The following is an 18,736-nucleotide window of genomic DNA, read 5'->3' on the forward strand; positions in this document are numbered from 1 at the left end:
ACCTGCAGGGAGCAGGGTGGGGGGAGGGCAAGGCCAGGCTTGCTGGCCTTGCCCCCCCCTTCCATTTGCTCTGTTGCCACTGTCTTAATGGAGCAGAGCGGGGGTTAGGGTTAGGGTCTCTGCTCCATCCCATGTCCCCACCATTGTGGCAGCAGGCTGCCTTCTGTTAGAAAGCTTCTTTGCACACTGGTTGGCTGTTTGTCAGACAATCAGAGCATGAATAAAGTGTTACAGACAGACACACAGACTTAGGCTTTTATAATATTAGATTGAACAGACTCTGGCAGCCAAAACTTAGAGATAAGTTAAAAAAAACAAACAAGCAAACCACAGTGAGGTGAACAAAGGCATAGGATCAACAGGAACTGTAGGAGATTTTGAATGAGTTTATAAGGGGAAAATTCTCTAGTCCTTCTAGTTATTTAGTGCCTGTATACTAATTCAAGAAGTATGGGAAACAAGCAGGAAGAACTATAAGTCCTAATATGCAGCCAAGATGATTTAATTGGGATAACTGAGAGTTGATGGGTGAGTTCACCCACTGGTATATTATCATTGATGGGTAAAAGTGTCAGCCAACACAAGCAAGGGGGGAAAAAAGAGGAGATTTTACCTTGCATATTAAAGACTGATCAGATAATAATTTCTGTGGTCCTAGACCTGAGGTGCATCTGAATTTGAAGATTTAGGCCTTCTACAGACATTCAGTTTCTCCTGTGAGAGAATTGCTGCTCTCCTAGAAAAAGCCACACGTGTAGATATTCAGGGCTTTTCTCCCAGAGTGAAAATGACTACTCTAGGAGAAAATAAATAGGGAACCATAGTTGGTGGAAGGCTAGGGCTAACGGGGCTTAACCCCCCCTAAACTGGGCCTGTGACAGCAGCTTCAGCACCACAGCAGCACTGCACCCAGTGCCCCTCCCATGCACTCCTCCACTGCCACATGTACAGCACCAGTGCATGCCTGCCCCAAAATGGCCCTGCAGGAGGGAGGGGTGGGGTCAGGTTGGCACACTCTGTACCACCCAGCCCCCCGCCCCATCATATTTTCCAGTGCTGCTTATGATTATTGGGAACAGCCAGGATTAAATTATTCCCAGAAGAGTTTCTCCTGGGATAGCAAATGTCTGTACATGCCTTAGTTTCTCTCAAAAGAAAACATCCCCCTACCCCCCTAGGGGGACAGTATGTCACATTTGGCTTCTGCTGCTCCAGCAAGAAACACAACATACCCCTTTAACAATCCCCATGTGCTGCAGGGAAACACAGACTGACTATGGGCAGCCCTATGCACTACTGCCATCAGTTGCCAGGATGATAGAGGGAGCCTGCAGAGCATGTGGAAATGTGTTTACTGTTCCCCCCTTTCCCCCCAGCCTGGCTGCACAGTGATAGCACTGCAAGCTTTCTGCCCTTCAGGGTCTTAGTATTCAAATGTCTGTACGCATAGCTCTAGATAAATTGTTGTCTTAGTAGAAAAAACCTTAGCGAATTCTCCCAGATTATTTGAAAATGTGTACACAGCCCTAGATTTTGAAAGGCTGCGGGATCTACATGCCTATCATGCGAGTGAACTGAATCCCTGAACACACCTTTCAAAGGTTACCTGGACACAGGAAAGAAATTGATTTGTACGTAGCTTCTATTTCTTTGACACAAAAAGAAGGCATGAAAGATTTCTTCTGCTCTAACTCCTATGCTTATCGTACTTAATTCCCTTTTCCTCAGAAGACTTTCTGACCAAGTGGATCCTTATTCAAAGACTTTGGTTAACTTTAGTAGAATTTGAAGAGGGTCCCTGGATTGCTCCTGGTATTATTAGTTATTAAGGGCATCTCACTGTTAAACTTGATACACTGTGAGGAGGACTAAAATCTTCAGTAGCTGGCAACAGGAAAGAGGGGGTAAGTTGGGGCAATGTTAACCCCCATAGGTGCTGACCATGCTGATGCAGTGGCTCTGGAAACTGGTGAGAAGATTCACAGCCTGAATCCAGAGGTGGGTCATCTGACCCACAGGGAACCTGCAGGCTAGATATCCCACCCCTGGTGGTGGCCTATGTCCTGGCTGCTGGTAGAGAATGTCATTTGAGTTTGACACCTCTACTTCAGCATGTGCACTCCTTACAGCATTGGCATACATATTTCTGACGGCAGGAGTAAAACTCATCTCTTCAGCAGTTTGAGGGTGAGATTATACATTACAATTAAATTATGTTAAGAACAGTTAAAACTTGAATGATTACACATTAAGGCTCATTAACTAGTGCTAAGTGCGCATTGGGTATCTTAAAGTTATGCTACTTTGGGCAAGGATTATATATGAACTTGGCTACCTTGCTTGAGTTAAATTAACTTTTGAGAGTTCACCTAAGATAAAACCAGCAATTTGCAGTTCTCCAGTATCACATGAGGCACTGCGCCCAGGTGGACTAGCTGTCATTCAGGATTCTATGGCCCTGGACTGACAGCTGGGAACAGCTGGACAGTAGATGTATGGGGATGGGATGTGGTATGGGGGAAGAGCAGGAATGGAGGGGGGAAGGAGAGAGTGGGTGGGTGAGAAGCTGCTGCCCCTTCTGGGCCCCAAATCACCCCCTCTACCTCCAGTGTGCTCCCCTGCCACCCCAATTGCCCCTTTTGGCCCTATTAATTCCTCCACCCTCAGATCACTGTCCTGCTTCCCCAAAAGTGGAACTGATCCCTAGCATTATTTAACTTAACCACAAACTAACATTCCTTAGAAGTAGGCCTTGCTAACTCTAATGTGTAATTTCATCCTGACAAGCACTTATTTTTAAGGGTGAGTATATACAATTCAGGTACGCTCACATAGGAGCATCATGATAGAATGTGGCCTCTGAGAGTTTAGAGGGGTAAGGAGCAAGGTTTGCCCTGCAGCCTTAATTCTACCTCTAGAGAATTGGCACTAGATATGATCAGGACTGTAACAGACCTAGCATAGAGGTTAGCGTGACACACTGAGTGGAAAATTCTAATATTTTACTTAATTTCCTCCCTCCCCTTGCCTCTCCAGAGCCAAGTTATTTTCTTGTTTATAGTAGACAAGAAAATGATATGCTGCTCAAAGACTTATGCAATGGGGTTCCTTAGCGATCTCTAGTGTACGTTGTTGTACATGTGCAGCAATACACACAAAAAAGTATAAGATCAATTAAATAATAGTTTAAAATGCTTTGACATACATTTATACTCTTCTGCAGATGTAGACATTTTATAAGGTATGTTTGCTATCATTTTGTTGTTAGGTCAGTATTTCTAATTGTGGGCTAATTTGCTTCACTGAATGTTTTACCCTACAGAAGGAAGCTTTTAATATAATCAGAATTAGTCTACTCAGCAAAAGAACTGTTGGTGCAGAAAAGTGGAATGATTAACTTATGAATTATGAAACAGTTTAAAGCATTGAAGGGAAAAGCAAGTAATGACAAGTCAAAGCATGTCTTAAAAATCACCAGTGTGTAGATTAAGAGGATTGTGTGTGTGAACACACATGCCACAGAACCCAGGGGTGATTGAAAGAAAAGATTCAGAATTACTTTGAATATGCATCTTGTTATCCAAGTTTCAATACCCAAGCATTTTTTTGTTTTTGTATTTAAATGAAAATTGCAGTGCAGTACCTAAGATTGGAATAACATTTTTTAATTGCAAAGACAAGTAAAATAGTTATCTAATAATCACGTGTAAACAAATTGTTTTGACAGTCTTATAATACAGGGTGGGGATCCAGATAATTAAGCCACTTCCTTTGCAAGAAATGCTGTTCCTACACCCACTAAAATCCAAGGTAGAACTCCCTCTCACTTCAGTGGTATAGAATCAAACCATAAGTAAAAAAGTCTTTAAGGATATTAATAAGACACTATAAAAAAACCAGCTGATTAAACTGTACAGAAAGTGCAACATAAAGGAGCACAAAAGATGTAGTTTTTACATATAAGTACTTATTCAAATATCTCTATATAAAATGAAACTAAAAGAGAAATATAAATATATATGCCAGTTATCACCACGGATCCTGGTTTTCTCTGATAAAGAAAAATCCCCCAATTTTCAATTTAAAAAAGTAACCCAAAATCCATGCCTTTGAAAATGTGGATTTTGGGTTACTTTTTTTTAATCCGAAAAGTGGGGATTTTTTTTTTTATCAGAGAAAACCAGGATCCCTGGTTATCATCCTGGAGTTTAGTGAATTTCTCCCTACTACATTTTTGTCTGTCTCTGTCTTTATATTAGTGATTCTCAACCAGGATACCATGGCACTCTTTGGTGTGCCCTGAAATCCTTTTAAGGGTGTCAGGGGTGCCACACAGTGTTAGCATTATTATGTATACAAACATGATTCACAATATACACCCAGCGATTTCTACCTTGTTGTAGTCTCTGAATTTTTTGCAACAGAGGAATTGCTATATTACTTTTCTGTATTCAGAAAATGTGTGTAAACTAAGAGCTGGCATTTTCTGAGGGATGCCTTGGGTCTAACAAGAGATGCCTTGGATCTGAAAAGGTTGAGAACTACTGCTTTATAAACTATAAGATATTGAGAGCAGGGACTGTATTTTCCTAAGTGTACCCACCTTTTTTTCTATTTCAAAAGTACTAATCATGAACAGTTGATATTTTTCAAAATTTGTATTTTCATAGAAACTTTGAATTTAACAGCTACTCAGCACTGTTTTGTTTTTATTTCTAGATATAAGAAAACACATGAGACTTTGAGCCATGCAGGACAAAAGGCAACAGCTGCTATCAGCAATGTAGGAACAGTCATCAGCAAGAAATTTGGAGATATGAGGTATGAGGAATTTGCTTCTCCTATGTTTTTATTTGGGGGGAAATGGGGAATAAAGGTGCATGAGTTTTTCTTTCTTATTTTAAATCATAGTGTTTAAAGGTTTCAATTGAATTGCTTCCAATACTGTTCAATGAGGTGATTTTATGGTATGTTTCTCAGCCTACAGGAAAGAATCTTTGTATATTAAGATGTATTTGTGTTCCAAGTCAAAGTAGAAAAGAAGGGTGTTTCAGCCTGAAATCCCTTCTGATTAACTTCACACGGTAGAGAAATATAGAAATAAGGAAAATCCAGCTAAATTTTCATTGCTTTGATTTTATTCACAAATGGAATTTTAAAGAAAGGTCTTGACAGACACACTACAGCCTTTATTTAGTTGTGTAAGGATAACTAAGGCACTTCAGGCACTTTTATCTATCCCAGTAAATTGTGCTGGATGAAACACAAAAATGCAGCCAAACCATGAAGTCATTACACACTTTCACTAAACTTTTGTTTGGCAAATTCCCATTGACTCTCCTTTCCTTCTTCCTTATTTGCCTTCATTGTGTCTTATCTGTCTGCTATTGTCTCTGCTCCTTATCTGTTTGTTTCAACCTACTAACATTTTTTAAAGTTTTAATGAGGTTCCTGCTTTTTGCTACTGGTTTGTCCAGCTCACTCTGTTGTGTAAGGCCTTCTAAGAAAGGCTTATGCTGCATTTTATTCAGGCAGGTATACTGTCTGCCCTTCCAGACCGTCTCCATTATCATGTCATTATATCTTTTCTACATCCTACAACCTAATAGCCTCAAGTGGCACAGCAGAACAGCTCCATAGCCCTAGGCAGGACTGGTGTCATGGTCAACTGTTGTAGCATCCCATGCCCTCCTCCCCCAGTCTCCTCCTGGATGCTTCCCCTCGATTATACTTATCTATCCCTTACTTCCACACAGGTCTAGTAGGTCTTGTTGCAAGAAGATGACTGTAGCCTTCCAGAGAATTTAAGAATTACAAAAATATCTTGGACCTAGCCAGAGATAGAAGCCAGGTACACTTTGTCCCACTGTGATGCTAGGAATTTTCTCTTTCCAATTATATAAAACTCCTCATTCTAGTCATAAAGGAGCATGGGGTACCTACTCTACCACTTGTCTCTGGTCCACGTCTTAATATTGCCCATCTTGGAATTAATATGTCTATTACCATTTATATTTTTAAAAATAAAGGAATGTAGAAATGAGATTTGCTTTGTCTTTGTTTTGCACTTGGCTCAGACAACATGTACATAGACTTTGTTTTCAGATTTACTGTCAAGCTTTCATGTGCTGGCTCATGTCTTCAAATTGTGGGTTGCAAACACTATACAGAATGCTCAGAGTCGGAATTGTATAAATTAAAATGTAGATGCTGTGAAAGTGCCCATATTTTTATACACAACTTGTATATCTTGCAGTATATCTACATGGCAAAATGCTGTACTGTGCAGAACTGACTGAGCTAAAACAAAAACACAATCTCAGGCACCAGAAGTAAGACAGTCATATTAACTTGGTGCTCTTCCAAGGCTAATATATTCTCTGTTCCAGCCTGCTAAAGTTTTCATAAGGAACCTGCTTTTACTTCCCATGAGACTCTTAGCTGCCACGGTGCCAATTGTGGAGGTGTGGCTAGCCACTACTGTGGTCATGACAACTTTTTTTGCGTCCCACCACAACAAAGGCTGCTGCCCCAGGTGCCTCTGGGTGTCTCCCCTTAGTTATACTACTTCATCCCTTGTTCCACACAGGTCTAATACAACTAATTAGCCCAGCCAGAGAGCTGCTGTAACATATCCAAGCTAGTTCAGCTCTCTCTGCTTGGCATTGTAGTACACCTTGTAGCTAAAAATATTACCTTCACTAGTAAAGGCATAACTAGCAATTTTGGTGCCCTGGGCAGAGATTCTGTTGAGCACCTCATGCTGTTATGTGCTCACAGAAACAACATTTCAGAAAACAGAATTAGAACACAAAATGATCCTAAAATTTTGGAAAAAATGATCTGAAATCAGCAAGCTGAAATCCGAGTGAGGACAATACAAAATATATCACTGAATGTGGAAAAGAATAAATGCGTAAACACAAAATTTGGAATAACTAGCTAGGTAGGAGGACTACGTAAAAGGATTGGGGGGGTCACACTTGGATTCAGCTGTAGGAACAAGGCCTCAGGAAAAAACATTTCCATTAGGCCCTGTTACTGCAGCTAAATCCATCTGACCTTTACTTAGTGTCTTTCCAAATCAGTCATTCACTGTCTTATAGGGAGGTCATCTCAGGTGGAGCTTCACAGGGATCTGTTCTAGGCCTTGTACTAGTCACTATTTTCATTAATAACTTGAACGTTGGCATAGGGTGCATTCACAAAACCAGCTGGAAGAGCCTGTAGATGCTTCAGCAGACAGAATTAGAAAACAAAATGAACCTGAAATAGTGGGAAAATGATCTGAAATCAACAAGCTGAAATCAGTGAAGATGGTACAAAATATCATACTGAAGGTGAAAAAGAATAAATGCATAAATACAAAATGGGTAATAGCTAGCTAGGTAGCGGGACTGCACGAAAGGATCTGGGGGTCATACTGAACATCATGCAACCAACATCATTCCAGGACATGAAAACAGAAGTGCCATATGTAAGAAATGGGAGGTAATTATTCTGTTCTCTTCAACCTTCATATAAAGCCTCACATGGGAATTCAGTTTGGGGCAACTTTTTAAGAAAGGCATAGAGAACTTAGACAATGTCCAGAAGAGAGCAAAGAAAGTGATAAGAAGTCACGAAAATAAAACTTGTGCATAAAGTTGAAAGAATTAGTGATGTTTAGTCTAGAAATGATAGTTTAGTTATTAAGAAAAACATTCTAACTAATAATAGTTAAACACTAGAACAGGTGAAATCCTCATCACAAGATTTTTAAGAACTAGTCAGACAAGGGTTTGTTATGGGTTAAGGGTTATTGTTGTTAAAGTTTTGGTCTTAGGGGTAACTAATCCTGTCTATATACAGCGGGGAGTAATAGATCATCTCTGAAGGTCTCTTCCAGCCCTAGATTTGTTGCAATTTCCATGATTTCCAGAAAAGCTGAACACTGATTTGCAACTGAAGTGAACAGGAACTTCCCTTTGAACATAAAAATGCTCTATATAATGCTATTCTCTGAAATATTTTTGATTCTCGTTTTGAGACCTACAATTAGTAGAAAATTTTGAATTTGATACCTGAGCCTCAACTCCTCCTCTGTATAAGGGGGATAACAATACCATCTTTTAAAAACATTCAGCTACCAAAAAATCAGGCTATTTTGGTAATGCCCTATTGCACAGAAAAATGCTGAGTAGGTGATTGGAGGTGGCCTACACCAGGGAGATGTGTCCAAGTCCATGAAACTTGCCTCATGCTAACCATAGCATACTGAGAAAACATGTCAGTGGTCCCTGCACAACACAAAAGTTAACAGCACACCAAAACGTATGAACATATCCAAGATTTATTTCTTCATACACTCTGTTGTTGTTACCTGCCTTAGATTCATTTACCATAACAGTGAATGTTATCTTTACCCCTCCTGACTAATGCTGGACTGCACTGCGAGCTCTGTTGTTCTGCTTATCTGCAGTATGTTCAGTGGTCCATGATACATTGTGGCTGTACCTCCTACTGCTGTTACCGATCACCTCTGTACTCAGGGTATCATCTGACCTCTGTCAGCTATAGCTAAATTGTGCCATAAAAATATAACCATAGTATCAGGTTGCTGCACGAGTCTGGAAGTATCTCTGGCAAAACTCTGCTTGTTCTTTAGTTTTTTCACGAGGATGAAGTAGCAGGCCCAGAGTTTGACTGTCCTTGTGCATGTTCTTACTTCCCCTTTGTGGCCATGTTGTCTAGTCTGCAAATTAGCCTTTAGTTTCCACAGTTACCAGTGTTTATTGGTGGATAATACTGCTTGAATGTTTTCTTTAACACTCCCTCTACACATTGCATCTGTTGTGCAATTATCTGGTTAGCTGCACAATTAAACTGAGACCAGCTATACATGTGAAGTGCTTATCATGCCATAAAAGGCTCCAACCATCTATAAATTAGAGCTCAAAAATGTGTACTAATTTTATAGCTAGTTACTATTGAGCTTTAATTTGCACATGTAGCAGGGTCTCCCTTGCAGCAGGGACTCAGAGCCCCACAGCTGAGGGGACTCTCAGCCCCCACAGCACTTGGCAGTTGTGAGACCCTGAGTCCTGTGCGATCTCCCAGCCCTGGGGGACTCCGCGCACCTCTGGGGCTGGGAGGCTGCAATAGCTGCACTCTCCCAGCTGCAGGCTGCATACCATATTCCCCACAGCTGGGAGATTGTAGCAGCTGTGATTTCCCAGCTGCGGGGGACGGAGGTCCACTCATTCCACAGCTGGGAGATTGCACCAGCTACACATGCATGAGAGGAGGCGTGATTGTGGGATTGCACATTAGATCCCATTGCCAATGAAGGGGGGGCATGATCCTGGCCTCCCTGTGCACTGGCAAGAAGCAATTTCCTGTGGCTGAAAGCACCCTCACCTAAAGGGGTTCCCAGCCACAGGGGCACACCCCACTGCTGGGAGATAGCTGCTACGATCTCCCAGCCATGGGAATGTATGGTGTGACAACACAACTGGGAGCCCCTTCAGCTGAGAGGATTCCTCTCAGTCATAAGAACTTGCTTCTTCCCAGCGCAGGGGGAGCCCAGGATCAGACTTCCCCTGCACTGGCAATAAGCCATTATGGGATCTAATGCACAATCCCACAGTCATGCCTCCTGCTCTGCATGTGTGACATGGCAGGAGGCATGATTATGTGGATCACGCATTAGAGCCACATAATCATTAGATCAACGCATTAGAGACTTCACCTGCATGTGTAGAGGGGCCCCAGAGTACTTCATAGGGTTGCATTTAAGATGTTTCACTGTTGTAGTATAACAAACAGTCCCTTTCCTTTTCAATTGTATGTCATTATTTCAAACTGTATTAGGTTTTTGAGACCACTAAGAAGAAATTGCTAGGCATTCCCTCTTCCAACTGAAAATTCATTATATACAGCATGGCATATCCCAGCTGTAAGCCTACATATCAGACAAACATTATGCAAGAGATTAGAAGGCTTATAACAGTTTATGGAGCTTTCTTTCCATCCTCCCCCTCTCCTCCCCCCCTTCGCATCTTATTGGTATTGGAGAATTAAACGTCTTTTTTCTGAAACAAGGACGAATATGGATTGGGTTTTAGTTTAAGTGTGTGACTGTTCCTCTCATTTAAACAAACTTATTTCTGCTTATCATATTGTCTTTAAATATAATCCATTACTGCTTGTGTAGCAGGTCATGTGCTAAACAAGAATCTTCCCTTGTTATGTAAGAAAAACTATTCACTCAGGCTGTCAAGGAAAGATGGCAATAAATCTTGAACAAAAGAAGGAAAAAGTGGAAGAATTGATATGTTACTTGACTTTGAGTAGCAAAAGTACTGAAAGCTATAGCTAAAGTTGCCCGGAAATCTTCTAAATGACTTTCCAGTAGACAATTGGGTTTAATTGGCATTTACTTTTTTATGTTCTAAGATTATTTTTTTCTAAGTGAGATAACTGTTGAGGAGATTTTTTAAAATTGTTTTGGAACAAATAAAAGTTTTTCTTTCCCAGTATTTTTCTGTGTTTGAACCTTTACCAGTTGGAAAATAGACTAAGTATGAAATACTCAGGGAAAAAGCTCATTTTTCTGTAGCCAGTTAATGTTTTGCAACTTTTGTCAATTGGGAAGCAGTATCAGTGTTGAAAGTACTAATGCTTGAGCAAGAAAGGGTTACTTTTAAAGGTAAAAACTGTTTTTAACCTCCTTTGCCTCCATTTTCTTACTGTTTCTATGTAATTTTTTTCCAATTAAGGGCTGGTAACAAACCAAAATGGAGAATTCCTAATGATTTACAGCCATCCCCCTCTAGAGAAAGGGTGATATATGGACAGCAATGTCTTCAAGATGTACTGCCTCTTGGGGCTACTCCTGGAATGACATAGCTTCATGCTAACCTTTGCCTAGGACTGTGACCAATCTAGTTGTTTCAGTACGGATGAAGGAAGTGTGTGAGAGAGCATAAGTCTTTTTTTTAGAAAGCTCTGATTGCAATAACAAGGAACGTGAAGAGTGCCACAAATAAGGTGGGTGGGATGAAGATTGTGCAATTGCTCCCTTTATTTGGGTGTAGGTCAGTCATCTGGAGAACAGAATACTAAACTGCCCTTTTGAAATAAAGGTTTGATTCCAAAAGTCCATGTGAGGTACACAACAAGAGGCATGAGCAATTTTAGAAGTGTAAAATTAAACATTGGACGCAATGTGAACGGAGGCCCTTGCAAGCACATTTCCTAATACAGTTTAGGATTTAGAGACTTCTCCCATTTCTATAATCTTTCTGCACATGGCAGTGGCTGCTGGCTCAGAAAATGCATGTATGCTAAAAATGCATTGCTCCTTATTAATATTTCTATTTAGTTAATATTTCTAAGTATGAGCCAGCAAGTATGAGGCCTGATCCTGCAAGTTCTAATTCATATGCACTGGGTAGTGCCTTTGATTTTAGATCAGAGCCCAGATCATTATTAATCATTTAAATGTGTTGTGCCCTACTTCTTAGTCTCTGCCTTATTTGAAACCTCACTAATTAGTACAATGTACTTGGTGTTCTACCAACATCATAAACAAAACCAGTACCTCTACCTTATCTTTGTACAAATTGTTTTCTGTCGGCTGTGTGTTGTTCTATGCTCTTACTGAACCAGGCAACATCTACTGAAACTGAGATTTAATATAGCTGAAGTAATCTGAGCCTACGCAAGGTTTAATGGACTAATACCTCATTTTCTGCTGCACATGAAAATGTGTAGGTGATTTTATATAACAAACCAGTAAGTGAAAATTATTGAAAGAAGTTATGTTTTGCCTTGAAGGAGTCTCAACATGATCTTCTGGTGGGAATTCAAGGATGGAAATTTTGAAGCATATGATTGTATCTTTTTCTTCTAAGGACACTTTGGTACTTTTTTATGGGCACAAATTTGGGGTGTTTTTTTATTTTGTTTTGTTTTGCTTCTTGGCTTACGGTAACTCATAATGCTTGCTGTTTTTCCCTTGTGCTGCTACCACAGATCACATTCACTTGGGTAAGATGCACGTTTCTCTTAAATGCCACTGCTGTTTTTGGTTTGGTTTATACCTCACAACATAGTGCCATCTTTCTTTCCAACATCGTTATTCAAGATAAATAAATGCATTCCATTTGATCCACAAGTCGAGCTGAGCTGCTTTCCATTGAGAATTTCAAAATTGTGGAGGACAGAGATGAGAGGGGGGAAAGGGTTGCCCTTGATTGAAAACAAATTGAAAAATCTTGAAATACTGGATTAAACAGAGTTGGTATTCTCTTCTCAGCTCTCTTCATCTTCTTAGACAGCCAAGCTCTGACAGCCTTATAGGCATCTATAGAAACCGAGAACTCAGGTTTCTGAGTTACTGTTAACAGAAGACTCCCTCACCATCCTGAAAGGCTGTAGCTTCTCATTTCGTATTGTAGCAGTTCAGTTATTTAATCAGTAATATACTCTAGGGTTTTTTTCTCATGAAATAAAAGAAAATAGCCTGCCTACGAGAAGCTCAACACACATACTCTGTGCAGCTAGAATCCATCGTGTGACCCCTCTCAATGAATCCTGAGTTAATGTAATTTTGGCTGACAATATTCTCTTTGCTTAGAGCTTCTTTTTGGCATCGTTTTGTGGTTTGAAGACCAGCATCTCATGTTCAATGACTCAAACTTGTTTTCTACTTTTTTGCTATGTGGAAGAACCTGGTGAAAAATTGATTGTTTATCCTGGATTCGTTAATTATCCCAAGTGTTACTGGAGAGCTGAAGCCCAGAGTCCATGATCATACTGCATTTGTGAAATGTTCATGTTTGTAAGATTTGTGGTTTGTAAAAGCAGTGTGAAATAACTGAACCACCCTTGTATTGCATTCAGTATCATTATGCATCACACAGCATATTGGGTACATTTTAAATTCTCATTTAACAAAGATTAAAACGTACCTAGTGGAGAGAATTTTTGCGTTAGCAGGAAGGTAAGCCAGTTCTAATTTTTGATTCTGTGTCTGTGTACAAGAGGGTGATTGTTAGTGTATCTCTGAAATCTCTTTAAGTGTATGTACAACTGAGAAGTAACTTGGTCATGTGCCATTTATATGAATGTCTGTTTTAATGGCCAGGTACAGGCATTATACCTGCACTTATTTCATCACTGGTATAAGTGATCAGAAACCAGTGTATACCCATAGCAGAACACAAGTTCACCACACAAGAAACCAGTCTATGCCCATAACAGAAGCTGGGCACACATACACTGGTTTAAAAGTGGAGGAGTCCAATCTAAGATTGGCCCTCTCCACCAAAGGGCAAGTGTGTGTTCTGTTTGCTTCTAATCTAAACTATACCACTTAAGAAAACTGTGCAACTTAGATTGATTCTGCCTTAACTTTTGTAATGTCTGTACCTAGCCAAGTATCCAGGCTGTAGTCGTCTTGGCCTAGAGGAAAAAGGAATCAGAACTTGCGTTAGAGATGATATCTTTTATTAAATCAACCAGCTTTCCGTCACAAGCACCGTTCTTCAGGCATAGGAGAAAAGATTGTAAAAGTTCTCCAGAGTAGAACTGAAAGTTCATTTTTCATAGGAGAGTTGAAGGTGTGAACTGCTCCAAACAGGAGATTTTATCACACCTTCAACTCTTCTATGAAATATGAACTTTCATTTCTACCCAGGAGAACTTTTACAGTTTTTTCTCCTATGCCTGAAGAAGGGTGCTTGTGCCCAAAAGCTTGCAATTAAAGACTTTTTTTTTTTTTTTTGCAAAAATCCTTGTACCTAGCCAGTGTGCATAAGCCAACTTTGACACCAGCCAAATTCTGGTGCCATGTTCCTTTCTGACCTACTTAGGATTGGGATCTGGCTACCAATCAATACTGAAGGTAGCAATATATGAATATTTGGTACAGCAGATTTTCCTGCAGTGTACAAAGTCCTCCTAACCTACATACTGAAATCACTTTTCCATTTCAAATGCAATTCTATGTTCACCCTGAAAACCTAAAATGCAAGTTATTCGTGCACTGTGAAGCTTTTTACAGGGCTTGTACCTCGCAGTTAAAGAATAAAACTGTAGCTCCATGCCCATATGCATGGTGCTATAGCATGCCTTTGAACTAGGAAGGCTTTGAGTCCATGATCATGAGTGCTAGCAGGAAGTCTTTTTCAGTTTCTTTTGAGGCCTGTTCAGTCTTCTTGATCAGTGATACCGAGACTGGGGTAGACAGATTTTCAAAAAATAAACTCAGGGACTTCTCTCCAGCAGGAGCTAAGTTCCAGCAAACGTGAATATATAAAATAAATGAAAATGCCTTAATGCCTTGTAGACTGTCTTGCTTATGTTGAAAAGTGGTGTTTATAGTGCTGTCTTTTTTTCTTCCCTTCTCTTTTGCTTTCATACTGCAGTTACTCTATTCGCCATTCGATAAGCATGCCTGCTATGAGGTAATGTGCCAATGCTATTGTATCTAAGCTATGCTGAAGTAAAACAATGCATATTTTATTTGCATTCAATGGGCCTGACTGCAGTGTTTACTCAGCTGAGTAGCCTTACATAACTCACCAAGATTACTCGTGTGAATGCAAGTCTTTGGGTTCTTTCTAATTGTATTACCTATTAAAACTGTGTACATGTATTTAGGCACATGAGGCCGTTGGGAGAAATTTGAGGGAGCAGATGTTTATACCCCGTATTACTAAATGTGAAAATTAGATAATTTTGGTGCAGTCAAGACATAATCCAAAGCTTACTGAAGTCAACTCCAGTGGGCTCTAGCTCATGCTCTCCGCACAGAAGTTGTTCTTTCCTGTTGGAAAAGTAGTAGTTATACTTTTCGACTGAAAAAAAACCAGTCTTGCCACCTTACAACAGAGGGCCCCTTCCCTTGCTTACCACAGACATCGCACTGAAGGCAGGCACACAGTGTGCGTGACCTGATGATAGCCTACCACCTCCATCTTGCTTTGGCTGTTCATGCCATCATCTTTAAAGATAGAGAAAAGTGCATCATTTGTTTGTGAACTCAAACAAGAATACTTCTGATGATCTTTCAACAATATGGCAAGTAGAAACAGATATGGTCAGATAAATTGTTTTATATAATATTTTGGATTTTTTAATGCACATGTCTTCAGCAAGTTGTCATTCTGCCCTTTCTCCTCCCCTCTCTCCATGTGGTCTCATGGACAGGATACTCCAGGCTAGGCTATACCGTTAAGTATTGCCCTTTTATATGCATCAATCCATACAGGGAACAAATGCAAGTATAATTGTCAGAACTAATTCTGATAGGAACTGTACTCTTCTGTGACTGGGAGTAGGATCTGGGCCTTTTGTTTTTATGTGTCTTTTGTTAAACACATTACAATAAATAAAAAAATTAATTAAAAAAAAAAGTTAAGGACAAAATACCTCTTCCCAACTTCTTAGTGTAAATCCGCAAAGGCAGTTCATGAGGATGCAACAGGAGCCTGTTGCACATTCTTTGTCCAATAATAATAGATGGGAATTGCAATGTGGATTACGTTGTGGAGTTGGGGATAGACTTTGGGGGAAATTATACTGTGCTATCCCTTTATCTGCTGTTGTTTATTTTTCCCTTTGCCCTGATTCAACTTTGTTTCCCAGGGTGGAAACAGGTGTCACCTCTATGCCTCCATAAAAAATGTTTATGGCAGCACAAAGTGAAAGCAGAGAGACAGCCATACTTTCTCTTATGCCACAAATGCTCAAACTGGTGGCCACAGTAGAAGGCGGTAACAACATGGGCCAGTGTATTGTGGCCCACATGGGTTTGCTTAGGGTGGAAGAGCTCAAGCGGCATTAGGTTGTATGGGCTCTCCAGCCTCCCCAGGGTAGAGGCTCCTTGGGCTTGAGGGGCTTCACGCCACTACAATTTCGGGCAGGATCAGGCCCTTTAAGCCTTAGGAGCATCTCAGAAGTCTAACTTTCTCTCAGTGATGCATCTTGGTAAGCAGGTAAGTCAGGGTTTGCAGACAAACACCTCGTACAGCATACGGCGGAGTCTGTCTGTAGGCAACCTGGCGCACATTCCTGGCAGCAGTACAGACCACAAGCTGCAAACATGGAGCAGTGAGTGTGAGTCCCCACCTGTCCTCTTTACAGACACGCATGGGGGATATCCTTTGCAGAGGGATAATCACATGTGCACCTTCAAATGTGGGCGGGAGGGACCCATTTGCAGGCACATGTGGGGAAACCCCTGTGGGGGATTCTCCTGCTCCCCAACATGGGGGCCTGTCTACAAAAGAGGATTTCCCCTCACTTGCTCCGTCCCGCTTGGGGCACATCTGCAACTGGGGTCATCTACAGACACCCCTGGAGCACGATCAGCTTTGCTGTGAGATGTCGCAGTACAGCTTATCACACTCCGATGAAGATATCTGTTTCTAGCCTCGATGTGTATTAAGGGCAGTCATATTTCCACCTACTACCTGGTCCATCTTACTTACACCCTACCTACCTGTGGGGGGGTCACAAGTCACAGCCCCAAGGAAGCTACTGTAGGCTAGAATGGGGGAGCCCAGCTGGGAAACTAAGGGGCACTTTTCTTCTCCCTATGGGATGGTCCATGTTTTGGCCCTGAACAGCATACAGTGATCACAGCACTTATGTTCACTGTGTTAATCGGCATTGTGTGGTCAACACATTTTTTTTATGTGAGTGACATTAAAAATTGAAACAACAACCGAAAAAAAGCAAAAAACCCCCAAAACAAAAAAAGGCCGTGCTTTATACTTGGGAGCAGGGGGGAGAGGAGGGGAAGAATACAGTTCCCAGGCAAATTGGCAGATTACCACTGTCCTTGAAAATTTCAGTTTGCTGCAGGTCACTTTTTTCTCACTCGTGGGACAAAGGGCCAAACAAAGGGCTTGGCTCTGCTTTTATTGGGAATCAAAGGCAAAACCATATAATCAAGGACAAAATTGGGTGCAAAATAATGCCTCTTCCTGTGAGAAGCCAGGCACCTCCAGTGTCTGCTTGAAAGTAGTCAGCACCTCATGGGATCAAGGTGCTGAGGATTCGGATCCTCCAAGGCATTTAAACACCTAGGTCACCTATACCCAAATGCCAAAGCTGCTCTGATACACTGGAATTCCAGTGCGTTGGAGCCAACTCAATCGAGTCTGCCTCCAGCAGCCTCCTGCATCTCGTGTATCAGTATATCCATGCTTCAAAATGGTGTGGGGGGTGGCGCTTAAACTAAAGCTAATTGAACAAGTTTTAGTTCAAGTGCCCCCACCACCATTTTGAAGCACGGGGATGCTGATACAGGAGACGCAGCAGCACTTTTTAATTAGAGCAGCTTTTGGAGCCACTCTACTTAAAGGACTGCCCACCCCCAGGGCACATGTAAAAGTGCCCCTAACTTGGCATCTAACCAAAATACCTCTGTCAGCCTGTAGCTATTGTCTTTAAAACAAATTGCCATGTTTAGTTTACTACTATTCAGGGGCCCAAAACGGTCATTTGAATGTTGTAACATAACTTGATAAAACCAAGCAAATGCAGAGTGAAAGCATGCATTCCTTGGTTAGTAAGGGGAAGATTATGGTAACAAAGCATCATAAGATAGTCACTGTATCACAGTATTTTTTCCAATTTAAATTTATTACATGGGTTCTGCCCTTGCAAATTTGTTGCTAAGAAAACTCTCATCAGATGTGGGCAATTGGATTTGACAGACAGCAACACAAATGACTGCTAGTAGATTATTGATGTGTACTTGCTTGCTGGAAACCGACCTTTGTGTTGGCATCATTGTCTGGTGGAAGTTGGGTGAGTGACCCCCCACTGTTACTGGGCACAATTGAGTTTTGAATGTAATTTTTTCTTTTCATTATGTTTTTCCTCCTAGGAATTCTCCAACTTTCAAATCTTTTGAGGAAAAGGTTGAGACCACTGTCACAAGCCTTAAGGTAAAGATTTGGGGCTGAATTATGTTGCTGTGTTTGTTAAAGTTTGACAGCTTAGTTATCACTGTCATTTATGCCAAAGCCAGATTGGATTTCACTGCTCTGTCAAGGATTTCATGGAGCTCTATGCACTGAAAGAAAATGAAAGCAATATGCAGATAAATATCCTTTCCTGGCTCCTTGAATACCAAATAACAAACTGTTGTTGGTCAATATAAATCCTTTTAGAAGGAACCCACTGGGGTCACATCCTTAAGTGGTATAAATGGATATGAAGACCTACACTGATTCACACAAGCTGAGGATCTGGCCCCACATCTTTGACCACTTTTAATTGTTCTTTTCCATGTAAGAAGGGTCCATTTCCCAGCTCATGCCATTGCTTTTTCTGAATTTTAACCTTCAGAACTATACAAAAGTTTGTGCTGAACAGGTTGTCATTTCTGATAGTAACTATTCCCCTCTATTCTGCAGTGGTGAGGCCACATCTGGTGTCCCGTTTTGGCCCCCCCCCCGGTCACTAGAAGAAAAATATGAACAAATTGGAGAGACTCCAGAAGAGGACAGTGAAAATTGTTAGAGGACTGGGGCACATGACTTCTAAGGAGAGGCTGAGGGAACTGGGCTTAAGAGGCATTTTTACACATGTTCCTGGTATAGCACTGGGCAATCCCTGCTGCCCCCCACTGCCTTGCGCTGGGGGCGGGGGGTGGGGCTCTGCCATGAGTGCCCAGAGGCCCCAATCACCACTCATGCAACCAGTGACTGCAGGGCTTTTTTTTTTTTTTTTT

At 41.1% G+C, this 18,736-nt stretch overlaps 1 protein-coding gene across 4 annotated transcripts in view; it reads left to right on the top strand.

Annotated features, from left to right (window-relative positions):
• Window positions 1–18,736, top strand: part of TPD52L1 (tumor protein D52-like 1) — a 95,123-nt gene that overhangs the window by 73,916 nt on the left and 2,471 nt on the right. The window contains exons 4-7 of one of the 4 annotated variants that reach the window (XM_019537985.1): window positions 4,720–4,821; window positions 12,019–12,033; window positions 14,415–14,453; window positions 17,888–17,948. In XM_019537985.1, coding sequence (XP_019393530.1) covers window positions 4,720–4,821; window positions 12,019–12,033; window positions 14,415–14,453; window positions 17,888–17,948 — 217 coding nt within the window. Of the gene's footprint in view, window positions 1–4,719; window positions 4,822–12,018; window positions 12,034–14,414; window positions 14,458–17,887; window positions 17,949–18,736 lie in introns of those variants that run through there. The other 3 variants (XM_019537986.1, XM_019537987.1, XM_019537988.1) reach the window with 3 other exon arrangements.

Source organism: Crocodylus porosus, unplaced genomic scaffold, assembly GCF_001723895.1.
Source record: "Crocodylus porosus isolate Cpor-Errol unplaced genomic scaffold, CroPor_comp1, whole genome shotgun sequence".
NCBI lineage: Eukaryota > Metazoa > Chordata > Crocodylia > Crocodylidae > Crocodylus > Crocodylus porosus.